The following is a 16459-nucleotide window of genomic DNA, read 5'->3' on the forward strand; positions in this document are numbered from 1 at the left end:
CCACTCAGATCTGAATGTTTATGCCCATTCTCTGTACTTCTTCAAACAACTCCATAGCACAGCTCAAAACACAACCACAAATGAGCAAAGCCACCTTCCTCAGTACACTGCCTTGCGCTCCTGGTTACACAAACCCTGCCATCTCAAGTGGTGAGAAGTGGGTTTATTCACAGAGGGTCTGTGCACACCCAGTGGTGTGCAGGTTCGGGGGGCTGCCTGGCAGAGGAGGGTCCCTGGGGGCCTCTCTCCAAAGCTCTGGTCTCACCAGCCCTTTCCAGAAGCAGAAGAACAGCCTCTGGGTTTCATTTCAGACATGGAAAAAGAGCTTCTGAATGTGAAAATTCACTTTTTTCTGGATGTCTCAGCTGGTTCAATGGAAGAGCACATCTCCCACAAACCTTGCTTCCATCCCACAGCTTGAAACGACTCAGGCTGAAGGAAAAATCCTGCATCTATAAAAGCCATAGGAGAAAGGAGTTGAGAAAGGGGAATTTTCACATCCCTTAGAAGTATGGCTAAGGGTAAGGTGCACGTCTCAGCAAAACTGAAGCCACTGCAGTTGGTACAAGGAGAGAGCTGCTCCCTGCCCACGTCTGCACATTCCTTGTCCCTCCCGCGCCAGGGACATTGCACACGGAGGAGTGGGTCTGCTTGGCTGGCTGATCAGACAGAAAATGGTGCTGGGGCTACGGCTGGGAGGGTGCAGTGCCATCTGGGCAAGGTGCCTGAACCCCCTGTGCCGCAGGCACGCAGACATGAGGTCCAGCCCACAGTGTAGCGCTCACAGCTAGGGCTGGGGGCATCACCTGCTTTGCAGCAGCTCACAGTCATGGCATGTCAGACCTAAATGAAAGTATTAGGAGAAGTGGTTTCAAATCCCTCTGCAGCTGCACGCTGGCTTGGGCAATGGTTTGTCACAAGATGTCTCACGCAGCCTGGCTGAGCTTCTGCTTCCTGTGCACATCTCGTTGTTACGCTTGCAGTCGTGCCACTCTTTCTCCAGGTCACTCAGAGCTGCAGGATAATTAATGCCCTCTGGGAATCGAGCTTTATCTCAGGAACTCACAAGGTAAAAAACAACTAAAGTAAAAATCAACCTCTTTGTAGACCAGTCCAACTCATCAATTTTGTAGTCTGCTGCTTCATTAACTCCCTAACTCAAAAATTCACAGATTTGCACCTGCATGCAAGCAGAAGAGCTTCCAGAGGGTGCAAGTGCAGATCCTCCTGTCCCCATCCCTGTCCCCAGATGGTGGTGGGAAGCAGGAGAACCTCAGCTGCTCTTGGGCCAGCTCTGGAAGCTTTCTGGGGTAAGCTAACCTTTGGCTATTTCCAGCTTGGACACGTGCTGTGTGCCATTTCTAAGGCAGTTTCATCCCAAGCTGCCAGCTTCTGCCTCCACACTGCAGGGGATGATGGACCTTACCTTCTCCTGTCCCTCGTGTCCAGCACACGTGGTATCCTTGCTTTAACTCAGTAGTGCTGCCCCCAGCATACACAAGGAGCACCTAAGCAGAATCTGTGCGAACACCCACACGTGATGCATCGAGAAGTTAATCCAACATTTGCCAAGGTATTGGCAGAAGCACATCCAACACCCTTTGCAACAGCATTTGACATAAGAAAAGTATTTTTTAAATGTATCGATGTTACTTAGAGTAAGTTGTACTATTGATTAAAAAGAGCCTTTAGTACTTAATAATAAAGATGCTTTTTCAGACAGATGGGAGAAGTTATGGAGAGAGCGTTGAACCGGGAGAGATGATGTGCAAGAGAGGGAAGCTGTGTGGCTCCACACCTGCTGGGTGTACATGACCATAAGTCCTCTTCTGAGAAGAGCTTTGCTGGTTTTTTTCCATGGCAGTCTCATGACCCAACGTGCTCGCCCTAATGGTGGGGTAGGTCATAGGCTCTGATGGTAGCTCCCCATGTGTTTAACCTCCGTTTTTCTGACTTACCTTGTCATAGATAAATCAGCTCTGAGCAGTTCAAACTCTTGAAGGCAACTTTTTGCCCCTGCTGCCCTTACCACTGGTTTCTCAAGCAAAACCTGAAGACAACAGACCAGGCTACTGGTCCCTGGGTTGTGCTGGCAGTGGTCCAGCAGCGGAAAGCACATTCATCAGCTCCTCCCAACAAGGGAGGAAACTGCAGGTGCCAGAGCCCTGCTTGGTGTTGAGCAACCAGGTCTTCATCACCTGTCACCTGGGAGAGCAGGTACGCACTGCAGCACCAGACCTTCAGCCTGTCTTTTTCCGAGCCAAGAGCAACCTCAGCCCCTTCAGCTCCAGGGACAACCTGCGCTTACACAGCCTTGGCTTTCTGCCCTGGGTCTTCCTCCTAAGGAGGAAGGAGGCAGGAAACTCCCAGCCCCTCACCTGACAGATACACTCAGCACGACCCTTTCCAGGGGCCTGCCAAACCTTTCATTTATTGCCTTATTGCACCCACTGTGCAGCGTCACGCACGCGGAAGTGCAGGGGAAAAAAAGGATCATGTCATCTCTAAGCAAACAAATTCATGGTACCTTAAGTAAAGCACAACTGTAATGCACTTAAAACCTGTCCTTTCCTCTATTTTCTCTCAAGTACTTTTATTGCCATTTATATATATCCCCTGAAAAAGTAGTTAATAATATGACAGCATTTTGGGGAAAATAAGCCCTGATGAAGCTGGAAAATCTGTTTGATAAATATTTGGCCATGCTACCACATGAGAAGCAACACAAAATGCACACAGGTTTTTCTATTAAGCAGACACCTAACACTGTTGAACCTTCTCCTGGAAACACTCCCCTAATGCTGTGTACGTGCTTCTGCTTGCAAGGTTAAGCTGGAGATAAAATTATTTTCCTCCAATATAGAATAGTAAAATCATTAAGGTTGGAAAAGACCTCTATGATCACAGAACCCAACCCCTAATCCAGCACAGCCATGTTCACCACTAAACCACATCCCCAAGTGCCCCATCCTCACACCTTTTGACCACTTCCACCACTTCCCTGAGCAGCCCGTTTCAATGCCTAACCACCATTTCAGTGAAAGAGTTTCTCCTAAACTTCCCCTGGTACAACTTGAGACCGTTTTCTCTCCTGTCACTTGTTACCCGGGAAATGAGACCAACTCCCACCTGGCTACAACCTCCTTTCAGGAACTTGTTGAGACGGAGATACTTTTCATTCAGAGCCGAAAGTTCCAAATGCTTTGATGTGAGTCCAGGAAAAAAACCCAAGGTCCTGTGGAATGGGCACGCCCCTGCTTTCCCCACTGCCCTCACAGCTTGTTACAGGCTTGGTTCTGTTCTTTATGCAGTTGAAACAACTTTTTTATATTAGGTGTATTTCCTTATTACTCTACCTGCCACAGCCAAGCTCTCGAATTGAGAGGAACTGTGTTCTGCTGGTGTAAGCATTCAGGAGTGGGTTTTGTTTGTTTTTCATTAGGATGTGGATTTACACTCCCTTTTCCAGAAATTAAAGCTGTATTTTTAGAAGTTTTGAACTTGGCATTGAACACTGGGTTTTTTTGTTGTTGGTTTTGTTTTGGTTTAATTGTACTAGACCTTTCTGCTCTGTTCAGACAAAATCACATATGTACAGCTGCCTGGAAGTGGCAGGAAAACAGAAGTACTGTAAAACACATGAATTCTTTTCTGATTTTCTTTGTAATTCTGAGATTGCATCTAGCACACTGTGTTAAAATTTGCTCTGGCCTTTTGCCTCTGTCACAAACTACAGGGAGGCACTGCAGGAAACTCACCTCTCCAGTACACCAGGAACCTTCAGCTAGTACCTGAACTTCACATTATCCATGGCCAGTTAACACCCACATTTTTTCTTGTCAGCTTTTTTTTGAAGCTTAAACAGAGCTTGTCTCCTGGTATTTGTACCGTGAAGTGTTTCAAAATAAACTAACGGCCCTTTCCCAGCTTTTGCCAAAAGGAAATAACAAAGAAGTGCCCGCAAAATACATTCCCTACACTTTGTTTACCACACCACTCCCTCATCACAACAGTTGTGCTTTCAGTGTCTCCCTTGAATACCGGCTAATCATAGTGCTGTGCTGGTGCAGGTGATGTGGTGCTCTGATCTTTCCACACACTGACACACCTTTCTGACCTAGTCAAGTCTCCCTTTTAATTAAAAATTAAAAATAGTAAGTTTCTGAACAATTATGTGATACGACTTTAAGCAGTTCAGATTTGGGAAGAGCTCCCACTTTGTAGTGCCTTTGAACCAACTGGTGTCCTTTGTTCAATGCCAGGCCATGTTACCAGCCTTGTTAGTGGCTGGCAACATGCCTGACCTGCTGCCCTGGTGGCCCCTGGGGCTCTTGGCTCCTGCCAGCCAAGTCTGCTGGCCCGTGTTTACTCACCGCAGCTCCGGAGCCAAGTACCTGCAGCAAACTCTCAAACGGAGGGAGGGAAAAATCTGGCCCCCTTGCATCACCACCACCACATTTACCGAGAAAGACACAAACAGCAGAATCCAGGCACAGTTTGCCTTGGCTGACCCTTTGGAGAGTCCCTCCCTCGTCAAAGGTGAGCCTGAAAGCTCCCATGTGCCACTGTGTTAAGTGGGCTCCTAAGGAAAAGATCCAGATCCACCATGAAGGGTTGCTGATGCCTTGACAACCTCTCCCTGCAACCCTGGAGGAACTAGCACCCTATTTCTGTAGGGCTAATCCTGGACAAAGAGCTGGTCTTGCTTTCATACACCTTTCTACGAAGTACAATGGGAGCACATGCAGGTGAGGGCTGGTGTTGGTTACCCAATTTTCTGGTCCACAGAGGAACTGGAAGTGTTTCAGTAGGCCTTTGCCAGGCACATCGGACCTTCCTGCTGCCTGCAAAAACATTTATCACCTCAACATCCTGCGGAGGAACATTTGGAAAAGGAAGGAAACAAGAAAGGCAAGGTTTGACAGTGGAGGAGCCAGAGGACACTGTTTTATTTATGCAAAAGCACACTACCTAATAATAAAGCTGATGCTTAGAGACAGGCTCTATTTGAGAACTTTTTAATAGACTAATCTGTATCTAAATACAGCAGAGCATGTCCTTGTGAAGATTAGAAATAGAATAGCTTGGGAATGAAAGGTGAAGATGCACCTATACCTGCCAAACAGGGTTTTACTCAGGAAGTAGCCCAACTTTTGTTTGTTTTGCACTTAAAAAATTACTTCTTCTTTCCGTGTATTAATCATAAAATGCTCACGCAAATAACATCCTCAGTACTATACAGCCTAGAACCTCAACCTTCCTTAGTTTTGCAGGCAATTAATCTAAAATACAGCTATGGCTTATCTTCGTAAAATGCACTTTGAGATTAACTTGCAAAACTCCCACAGCAAAAACCATGAAATGATTTTCCAGTTTAGGACATGAAAACAGTTTTGAAACTTCAATTTTTACTCTATTTAGCTACACCTTCTTCTTCTTCTCATTACAAGGCAAATGCTTGTGACAAGCAGTCATCAGACAAAGGACACCAATAGGTTCAAAGGCACTACAAAATAGGAGCTTTTCACAAATCTGAGCTACTCAGACACTGCAACGTATAAAAAATAGATTAATAACTTTTGCCACCTCTCTGAGGTAATACTAAGTAGTATTAAGAAACTGATCCATACTAACTACATCACAAGGCTTTGTAATTACTCTAGTAAATGGCTTATAAACAAAGGTCAACATGGAGTTGGACGGAACCCAATTCTCCCTCTACAAAATGCAACTTCGTCACATAATTGTTCAGAAACACAGTATTTGTAATTTTAAACTGACCCTTTCTTTTTTTTTTTTTTTTTCAACTTAATGCTTCCTCCACCCCAAATTTATAAACCTTATTTAAGAACAATTTCTGTGTTGGGACTGAGGATGCCCTAAAAGCACTCACACTTCCTAATAGTTTCACGTATTTCTATCTCACATGCAGCCAGGCTGAAAAATCTACTATTTCTGATTTGCTTAAAATGTATTCACATCACTGATGTAAATAGTAAAAGATAAAGCAACTTTACAGGATGTACATTAGAAGGAAGTGTTCAGAACTGGCAGTTCCAGCCCCAGAAAGGAACTTCTGTGACCAAAGCCATTGACTCATTAGATGCTTTCTTTTTTCTGCAGCAAGAACTGCTTCGCCTGTTCACCATCACTGGCAATGCAAAAATACCCTTAGCAAACCCTGGACACATGGCTCTGGACTGCAATGTCTCTCAGAAATACTGGTTTAAATAACCTTAAAATATCATTCCCATCTTTGGAGCCAGAGCAGTACTGAGCCTTATTATTGCTGTGACTGCACACACAAGTTGTGCCCTACCACTCACAAGGCAGAGCAGACATCAGGAAAGGTGGTTGGGATACCATAACGAGCTTGGCAACCAAACATTCTGTATCACCAAAGCACAGCCCCACATGCAGGCATGCACACAGTCACCCATGGAGAAAAGTGTGCTTGTGCTGCCAACCAGTATGGAAACTCAGGTAAGCTCCACTGCATCATTATCCCAGAACACCTGTGTCTGCTCCTCCTGCCACAGTACATGAACTTCACGATGTGCCATTCAAGCTCTTTAACACCAGGAGTCAAAGTGAAGGTTAAACACTGTGCACATCATGGAACTGGGAGAGCATAAGCCAACTGAAAACATGAGCAGTTTTGAGCAATTTAACTGTTAGCCTGCCCTTGCTATTTTTATTGTTTCTAGGCATCCTCCTAGAAACAAGTTCTTCCTGTAAGACTACAAATAAAACCAGTAGGCATAAATCAAAACAAACGGAATTAAAAAACTAAAAGTATGACAACATGTAGCATGATAAATTTGTAGCTCAGGGTAAGCCAGCAGTCATGGACACTTGGCAATAGCTCTGGGCTACTCTGTTTTTGTTTGAAATCAGTAGTCTGTGCTCAAGTCACTCTTGACAAACAAGCTCAGCCCACTCTGTGCAGGCAAGTTTGCAGAAGCCTGTTCTTTTCACGTGAAAAGCACCCACTGTCAGCAATCACAGCAAGAGCAAAAGGTAATCCTAAATACTTCTCTATTGACTTGTTATGAAACTCACACACTCAAAAGTCCTGACTGCTTTTAGACATCTCAGGATGAAAACAGTTATTGCAATTCTTTCATCCAGCAAGCTCCAACTCAGAATTATTCTTGTAATAAACCAGACCATCAAACATGTACAGGCAGATTTTATTTACATCCTGAAATAATTTTGCAGTTTTGCACATGCCATCACTAAGAGACATTATGTTTTGTATAAAATCTTGGGTTCAGTCTTCAGAGCTTGACACAAGCTTGACACTACACAGGACCAGCAGAGCAGCTTCACTTATTGACGCTTCTACGGAGACTGAAGTTATTTACAGATAATCGAAACATCCATTATAGGATCATCTCAATTGCATGATTTTAGGAACAAGAATATTTATAAAAGCTGGTGAAAACAAACAGTATAAAGCCGCTATAAACATATTAAAAGTTTTTTCCTTCTTACAGTACTTACATTTTACCAGGACTAAAATATCAGTATTTATAGTAATTTCAACTATCTGTTTTCTAAAGGCTCTTCTACATTTTTTAAGTCCTTTTGTTTCCACAGATTTCCAAGCACAATCCCTGTAAAGAGCAGAATTCCTACAGTACGATTTGAAGCAAATTTCTTCCAACAGTCTTCAGGCTTGTCTATGTCCAAAGTGTAAATCTGCAAAAGCACAGTACAACATTACAGGATTATTATTCTACAGACTCATAAATATTTGACACATCACAAAAAGACATAAGAAGGTCTGTAACTTCAAAAAATTATTTGTAAACTCTAAAGTCTACCCTTACCTCCACAGGATACAGGAATACTCCGTGCTTAAAAAAAGTTTTTGCATAACTGGGATCTATGTTTGACAGATTTATTCAACATACAGCAGAAAAGTCAAGGATCACATATGAACAGGATTCCCAGATTGTCTCAATAAAAGAATATATTAACAGCCTGGTTACTGGTGTGTCCGGTTTGATATTTAAAAGTGTGAAAATATCTGGGCATATCAGTAAGTATTTTTGAGATTTTCCTCTGTAGGTAGCCACCTAATTCTTCAGCGGGAACTTTAATTAAAAATAAACCCCCCACAACATGCCAACATCTTTCAATCCCTGCTGAAAGGTGTTGTCCCATGTTTCAGTAGAGGCACTGGAGGGCCAGAAGTTGCCCAGGCTAGATGGAAAGCACAGGAAAGTGCCAGGCCCTGCCTTGCCACACACAGCTGGTTCAGATCCAGTTGGCTTTAGTCATGTCCATTCAATTCCCTTGCAAACAAGAACCAGGACACCTGAAACAGCAGCTAGAACCAAGGCTTGGTTACCCAGCAGAGCAGCTGTCTGCTGTGAGTCACAAATAAAGGTAAATAAACCACACAAGGTATAGCAAGAGCAAAGTTACTGAAAAATATTCCCAAAACCAAAATCTGGTGCAAATGTCTTGAGAAGGATGACAAGAGGAAACATCAAGCAAAATGAGTTAAAGGATTAATGGAGAAGTACCCCCTAGAACCTCAAACCTTGCAATCAGCCTTTGAAAAAGTTAGAAGGTATTCAAGTAAAAGAAGTGAAACCTTCCCCAGGAAATCTGTTTGTCTGGCATTTGTGAGTGTACAGAGAGAACAGGGCTGGGTCCTGATCAAATCAACAGAAACATTGTTCACAAAGTTCAAAGACTTTATCCACACCCTTAAAAACCTGTCAGCCCCTCAAACACTGTGAACTTGAAACACTGAAGTGACAAATAAAACTCAGTGGCAGCCAAGCCATGAGATACACTTTCAGAAACACAAAGAAAGTAAAAGATGTCACGTTTTTATCAGTGAACGTCTTGAGAAGGATATAATTTGTCATCATCATGACCCAAATTCCTCTGTCTCACGCAAAAATTCAGTGAATTAAGGAAAACCTAGAACTCAAGCAGCTTACTCAGCTTTCTAAACTCAGGTAAGCACAAGATCAGAAATCCTGAATAAGAAGATAAGCATGAGAGTGTTTAAACAGGACTAATATTAAAATAATCCCACAAAGAGAAGCTACTCTGCGGTACACAAAACAGTGCTGCTCTTGTGACTTTGGCAGTCCACACAGTCATGCATTCTCCATCACTTACATTCAATAACTCTGCATCCTCACTTATAAGAATCCTCCCTGCAGCAAAATGATTTTCATTTCAGCCAAAACTACAATGTGAAGCCTCTGACAATTCAAACTGTAAATGGTCATGAAGCTGACATAGTATTCATAGATTTCATAGATTTCCAAGCACAATCACTGTGAAAGCAGTGGCTGAGTACCAGAATTACATCACCACAGGAATTCTCTTACTCAGAGGTGTGTTTTAATATCCATTACCTGCATGAACTCCACCCATTAAAATGTAAAGTAAGACTACTGTGCTTTAAAGAGTCCACATTAACCACAAACTTCTTAAACAGTCAATGATTTCAACAGATGCAATACACAAACCTCTGCTATCACTCACGGTTATCAAGACCAACAATTGATTTTTGTATAGACTGATTAGTCACTACAGAACTGTGCAACACAGTTGTTAGCATTCAGAAACAAAATGGCAGCAAGATCCTATCTGCTACCTTTACTGGCAAAGCCAATTTCTTTCTTTCTGTTACTCATTAAAATTTCCGAACTAATGCAACTACAAAGACTGAACCGGATTGTTCTCTGCTAGAAAAAGAACTGTGAATTAGAACTGTCAATTAACACAAAATTATAATATTAACATCTGCTATCACAAGAGCTGTATCAGAACAGTAAAATTTTTTTATCTTGCAGGATACTGAGGAGGATTCTAGCAGCAGCTGCTGTTGGAAGTGAGACAAAATCCTTGAGATCACAACTTAACGTGGGGCACTTCCTTTGGTTAGGAACAGACTGAAACACAGTGCTCCACAATCTGTGGACTGAAAGTCTCTTGAAACAAAAGGTCTGCAAAAGGTACTCAAGAGAAGCAAGCTTAAGGTCAGAACACTTCACTCCTCTTTGTAGGAACTGTTTTTTTTTTCAGGTAAGTAGTGGATTGATGTGGGCTGAAAAGTGCTCTGATTTCTTATTAAGAACTTCCCCACGGAAAAAGTATGAATAAATCCATCAAACCTGGTGCGCTAGGTGAGCCCCTACGGCAGCCACAGCTGAGTAATACGGGAACGTCTGGTTACAATTCATTCCTGCCACGCACAGACCCAGGAGCATGGCAAGGCTGAAGCCACTGAGCCACTGTTTTGTATCCTCCTTGAACTGCAGTGCAGTTGACTTCACACCGATCATGATGTCATCCTTTTTATCCTAGAACAAAAGGATGAATTAGCAAAAAAATCTACAATTCAACGCCACTTCAGAAGGAAAATAAAAACGGAGGCCTTGCTTAAATTCCCAATGCATCTTACTAGGAACCAAATTTTAAAAACATTTGTAGGCCCCTACACTAAAATTTAAATTAGAAGGCTGGTCTTAGAGCTGCTTTAGCAGCCAAGAGGTAATACCAACATCAAATTTGTTTACACAATGCAAATGCATAAGAGTGCAAAGGACATTTTACTTCCATCTTTCTATCTGATACATAAAACATTTGCAAACAAAAATAAAACATCAAAGGGCTGAGACTTCTTTGGTGCTGTTTTAGCTCAGCTGAGGCTGAAGAACTGCCACATGTTAGTTCTGCTGTTTGACAATGTTGTAAATTAAACACATGAACTTGTGTGTTTGAACAGAGAGATCTGAAATTTCTCAGTGTTACTCTACCTGATGTGCATAAATGGTATCATATACCAGCGTCCACATGACTCCAGACAAGTACAAGGGCAAACACACGGACCAGTCACACGACCCTTTGATGGCAGACCAGCCAAGAAGGGCTCCCCAATTAAATGTAAGTCCTAAAAACATAAAGAGAGTTAAAAGAAAGAGGAAAAAAGTTACAAGAATGCCAGGAGCAATCTAAGTTATGTGCACATAATTAAATACTATTTGTTCAAGGGAATATCATGTCAACACCTTTTCGTACAATACCAGGATCTCTATTTTTCTATCACTTATTTTCAGGCAGGTAATAAATATAATTAATTTGACATTAAATACTCTGGACATACAAGCAAAAATACACGTGCCACACATTTTTCCATAATTTAACTTCATTAGTGTAGGGAAACATTTGCACAGAAGTATTCCAGTATACTCAAACAACAGGACCAAAGTTAAAATGCCTAAATGTCAGTATAACAAAAGGTATCAGCATAACTGACTGCAAAACACTACACAGCAGCCCACTGAGGTACTTCGAGGCTAAAAATGACAATTTTGGTAAAGAAACCCTCTGAAGACAGCTGGAATGTGATAGACAATATACATAGATATGTTTTAGTAGCTCAGCTTGAAATACAAGCATCATCAGAATCTGTACTGGAGTTATTTTAGAGGATGAAGACTGAAATGCAGGACAAATTTGTATTTAAGAAAGGTTTTGAGATAACCACAAAACTAAATCTCATTCTCAAATGACAAATAGTTATTTTCTCCCTCCCTTTCTTCCTCCTATCACTCCATCAAAACAAGGAACTGATTTCTAACCAAAAAAACCCCCAAACCCACACGTCAACTGATGCATGTTATAAATTAAGCTTCTGACACAGAGCTTTGCCTGTAAGGTATTTCTATTTTGATATAGAGTTATAAAAAATCAGATCGCTAAAGCACGAATACTAATTTGTAAAACACCCCCAAAAACTACATCTGACAAAAAAAATAGTAAAAGTATTTCCAGCTCACCCAAAACTAGCTGTGGCCAATACGTTATCCTCTTCATCAGAGGGTAGGTGACCACAAGGGACAAAGAGGCTGCTCCCAGAACAATACTGTAAAAAGTACCAAGAGGATTATTGCTTGCCAGGCTGAAGATCATTAGATGTAGTGCAGCATTATGGGAGCTGTACATATAGCTGTACACAAACTAATTATTTTACTTTAAAATATGACCCATTACTGATAACCCCTTTCCTCTGCCCCCAACACCTTTTCTGCTGAAAATCTCTGTGCTTAACTCTGGGCCCAGAATCAAATTTTAAAAACCAAAAGATAACTCATACGTCACCTGTAGTAATTCAGACACAGAAGCACACAGAGCGCCAAGCTAAGCTGTCCCCCGAGAAAAACAAAGGACTGAAAAGTGGAGATATCTCCAGCTGCCAGGGGTCTACTTGCTGTCCTTGCAACCTGAAAAACAGAAATTATGTCAACCCAAATCCAACACAGAATCACAGAACGGTTTGGATTGAAAAGGGACCTTAAAGATCATCTAGTTAAAAGCAGGGGGAACCTTCCACTAGACAGAGTTGCTGAAAGCCCCATCCAACATAACACATTCCAATGCATCTTTTGTAACTAAAAGTCACACCATTAGCACATAAATGTTAAATTAAACAAAAACTGGTCACAGAATGCAGTAGATGGGGTTCCCTCAATGATAAAACACAGAAATACATCAAGGATGTCTAATCAGCACTGCCTATAACAGAAGCAAACAGGCTTTAAAAGCTAGTGCAGAATTGAGGTGCCACTTGTATGGAGTAAGGTTGATTAGAAATACTGCAGACATCTTGCATGTGAATTTTATCACCTTAGGGAAAAAAAAATAAAATCAGACTTATAAAGATGGGAGCTAACTATCCTGACTTCAAACGGCATTTCTGTGCTTAAATGCTTTAATATGATTACCATGTAAAATCTCATGAAGACGCAGAGCTCCTCAAGCACACACAACCATCACCAATGGTTATGTACCACCCAGCACTTCTGTGCAGGCAGAACTGAGGGCAGGCTTTGCCTAATGATCTCAGAAGGCTGTCTTGTAATGGCCTGACAGCACTGATTTTGCTCTGAGCCATACTGGTAAGCAAGCAGATTCCAGGAAGGTAACTCCTACTCCCTACCACCATAGTAGTATTTGGAGAGTTTTTCCAATCAAGAATGGGAAAAACACAGAGAGCATTGCTAGAAGAATGCTGAATGGTATAGTTGAGAGAGAAAGAGTGAGCAGTAAATCTGATGTAGCAGAAATGATGGGAAAAGACACATCTGAAAATACTCGAAATTGATGATGTTCTCGCATTTATATTTTTTTTTATACTCTAAAGCATTGCAATTTACATACAAACAGCCTGGCAGGTTTAAATTTTAAATTCAGTTGGCTTGGAATTATGAATAAGGCCATTATGCATGGCCTTAATAATCTTCTATTCCATGGATTCCATAATTGCAGCAAGGAAAAGAACTTCATACATTTGCATTGGAATAACTGATGGGCAATTTAAAACGTTTATTTTCTATTTTCTGGGGAGAAATTAAAGGGCCCTAGTTCTATTCTTTACATTTGTTCTCTCTAGTGGGATTTTCAGAATCCAGCCCCATCAATCTAGGGTTAATAACAATGAAAAGAAAAATAATTTAATCCTAGTTGGGATACAATGGAGTTTGGAAACTCTGTCTGGAATAATAAATCATACAAGGCAAACTGAAGAAAGAAACAAATATCAGAAAAACGTTAAAATTTTATGAATGGTGAGTTACTTGCCAAAGGTGACGAATGCAAAAAAAAAACCCAAATGGCTGAAATTCACCTCAACATAAGGAAGAACCTTTTTACACTGAGGGTGGCAGAGCCCTGCAACAGACTGCCCAGGGAGACTGTGGAGTCTCCCTCTCTGGACACATTCCAAACCCACCTGGACGCATTCCTTTGTAACCTGCTCCGGGTGAACCTGCCTTGGCAAGGGAGTTGCACTGGAGATCTCCAGAGGTCCCTTCCAGCCCTAATGGTTCTGTGTGATTCTGTGAAATTGGGCATGTTGATGAAAATGGTGTAATGTCTTTTTGAAGCAGTTCAAAAGCCAACTTGCTACAGAATATCATATGCGTATGAAATGTCTTGCATATGCTTTTGCAGATTAAACATTCACTTAACTTATCTGTGACCAATTCCACTGCACATTGCAAACAGAGATGGGATGTTTCACTTGAAGAAAACATATACCAAATAATAAATAACATAAAATCTAACCCCCAAACCACTATCACCAACACCAGCCAACATCCTGCTGTTGACTCAGCTTCTGGCACTTGTGTTGAAGGCAACCTTTTAAAAAGTACATCAGGAAAAGCCAAGGCAGCAATTTTTAAAACTTTACATCTAACCACACTGCACAGTGAAGAAATTAAAACATTATACTGAAAATTCCCTCATACTAATGACATCCCCCCATCAAATACACTTAGCAGGAGCAGTTGTATCTTCCAAGCCCTAAACCATCCAAAGCTGCCACAAAGCCCGTACTGACTCACTGCCTTCCCAACAATACAACAGCGCTGTAGTAAGAACTCCACGTATTGAACTGGCTCATTATTCTGTCTCTTGCCAGCACTGAAACCCAAAACCAGAGAACCAATATAGGAAAAGAAAATAGGACCAGCAAACAGTGACACATCACCAAGATAGTCCCCTACAAGCCTGTGCACATTTCAGCACTTGACACTGGGCACTGCCTTTTGCTTATTTCCTTCTCCTGAACAAAAGTAAGATGATAAATGAAAAATACAACACAATAGAAGGGGATTAGCTCTGGGTTGGGTATGATATTCTAAATAGCCATTCTCACGAAGACATTAACAACACAAGGAAACACTTCTCCTGAAATTAAGGGGAAAAAAAGTGGTTCTTAGGTAGATTGTAACTAGCAAGTGTAGCAAAAAGGTGTTACTTGTTTTGTTCTGTCATGCAAAACAATGCTGAGAAATAAACTTGTTCAAGTACTACCTACAGCTGACAACTGCATGTGTTTTATCCTACATGGAGGTAAGTACTCAAGATGGCTTATTACAGTCCTAGAGAGAAATGTTATACAAAATAACATGATTTCTACTATTTTAGGAGGAAACGTAGACAAATTAATTGTGCACATCTCAGAGAGAAACATGAAGGAATTTCTGAACCTGGAGCCCTATGCTTGAACTTAGCAAGGCCGCACTGGTCGTGTTCACGTACTTCGGTGCCTTCAAGATCCCTGGTGCCTGGCTAAAAAAGCCCCACCTACTAAAATAGCATCTGTTCAAGTGGAATCTCCCTCTCTGGAGACATTCCAAACCCACTTGGACGCATTCCTGTGTAATCTGCTCCATGTGACCCTGCCCTGGCAAGGGTGTTGGACTAGATGATCCCTGAGAGCCCTTCCAACCCTAATGGTTCTGTGATTGCGATGCTGGATATAAGTGGACCTGTGCGGTTCATTGAATCACAGAACTGTTTGGGCTGGAAGCAAGCCTTTAAAGATCACCTAGTTCCACACCTCCTGCTGTGGGCAGGGACACCTTCCACCAGACCAGGTGGCTCAAAGTCCCATCCAGCCTGGCCTTGAACACCTCCAGGGATGGGGCATCCACAACCTCTCAGGGCAACCTATTCCGGTGCCTCACCACCTTCACAGTAGAGAATTTCTTCCTTATATCTAAGCTAAACCTACCCTCTTTCAATTTGAACCCATTTCCGCTTGTCCCGTCGCCACACGCCCTCGCAAATAATCCTGCCCCATCCTTCCCGTAAATTCCCTTCGGCCAGCATTGCCCAGGTCTCCGCAAGCCCCCAGGGGGAGCCCCTCTACCTTTCTGTCGAAGTCGCGGTCCCACATGTCATTGATGGTGCAGCCGGCGCCCCGCATGAGCACGGCCCCCGCGCCGAACAGGGACAGCATGCGCCAGTCCGGGAGGCACCCGGCATCGGCCGCCAGCCCGATGCTCCAGGTGCACGGCAGGTACAGCAGCCACGTCCCTGCGGGGAGACAAAACCCACGGGTGGCGTGAGCCGGGTGAGGGGGGGGGGTAGAACGGGAGGCCACCGCGGGCACGGGGAGCCCGGCCCTCCCAGCGCTCACCCGCGGGCTGGTGCAGCCGCATGAGCCGCAGGTAGGGCTGCAGCGGGCCCGGCGCGGCGCGCACCAGCTCGGCCGCCGAGAAGCTGCGCGGCCGCGGGTGCTCGCAGGGGCGGCGGTGAGACAGCAGCGGCGGCGGCGGTGGGGCGGCGGCGGCGGCAAGGGACGGGCGGGCGGCGCGGAGCCCGGCGGGGCCCCGGCACAGCCGCCACAGCAAGGCCGCCGCCATCTTGGCCCCGGCGGGGCGCCGTGACGGGGCCCTGCGCATGCCCCCTCCATTGTCACCGCCGGGATGTGAGGTGTGTGTGCCGTCTCCCAAACCTTTCCACGTTATGTCGTTAATTAAAATAATAAAATAATTAAGTCGCTATTTCGTGTATGGATCTCTTCCGCTCGCTCAGCTCTCCCACCACCCGTGGGAGACTGAGATGTTAAAAGGTTAACGACTCGAACGACCGGCCATTAACAGGTGCTTTGTTTTCGCCCCCCTCC

At 43.4% G+C, this 16459-nt stretch overlaps 1 protein-coding gene across 1 annotated transcript; it reads right to left on the minus strand.

The window, feature by feature from the left end:
• Positions 1-7174: 7174 nt before the first annotated feature.
• Positions 7175-16196, minus strand: COQ2 (coenzyme Q2, polyprenyltransferase). Its single transcript, XM_050327348.1, has 7 exons — positions 15971-16196; positions 15701-15867; positions 12142-12263; positions 11820-11905; positions 10797-10930; positions 10152-10340; positions 7175-7704 (listed from the first exon to the last, which is right to left on the minus strand). The coding sequence occupies exons 1-7, from the start codon at positions 16194-16196 to the stop codon at positions 7549-7551; spliced, it is 1080 nt and encodes a 359-aa protein (XP_050183305.1). The 3' UTR covers positions 7175-7548.
• Positions 16197-16459: the final 263 nt, after the last annotated feature.

This window comes from Myiozetetes cayanensis, unplaced genomic scaffold (genome assembly GCF_022539395.1).
Source record: "Myiozetetes cayanensis isolate MyiCay16 unplaced genomic scaffold, myiCay2020 scf33, whole genome shotgun sequence".
Lineage (NCBI taxonomy): Eukaryota > Metazoa > Chordata > Aves > Passeriformes > Tyrannidae > Myiozetetes > Myiozetetes cayanensis.

Coding starts and splice junctions, on each gene's coding strand:
- COQ2 (XM_050327348.1), bottom strand. CDS start 16,196: ATGGCGGCGGCCTTGCTGTGGCGGCTGTGCCGGGGCCCCGCCGGGCTC. Junction 12,264..15,700: donor ACCGCGACTTCGACAGAAAG/GTAGAGGGGCTC, acceptor TCTGTTTTTCAG/GTTGCAAGGACAGCAAGTAG. Junction 10,341..10,796: donor ATACCATTTATGCACATCAG/GTAGAGTAACAC, acceptor CTTTTGTTCTAG/GATAAAAAGGATGACATCAT.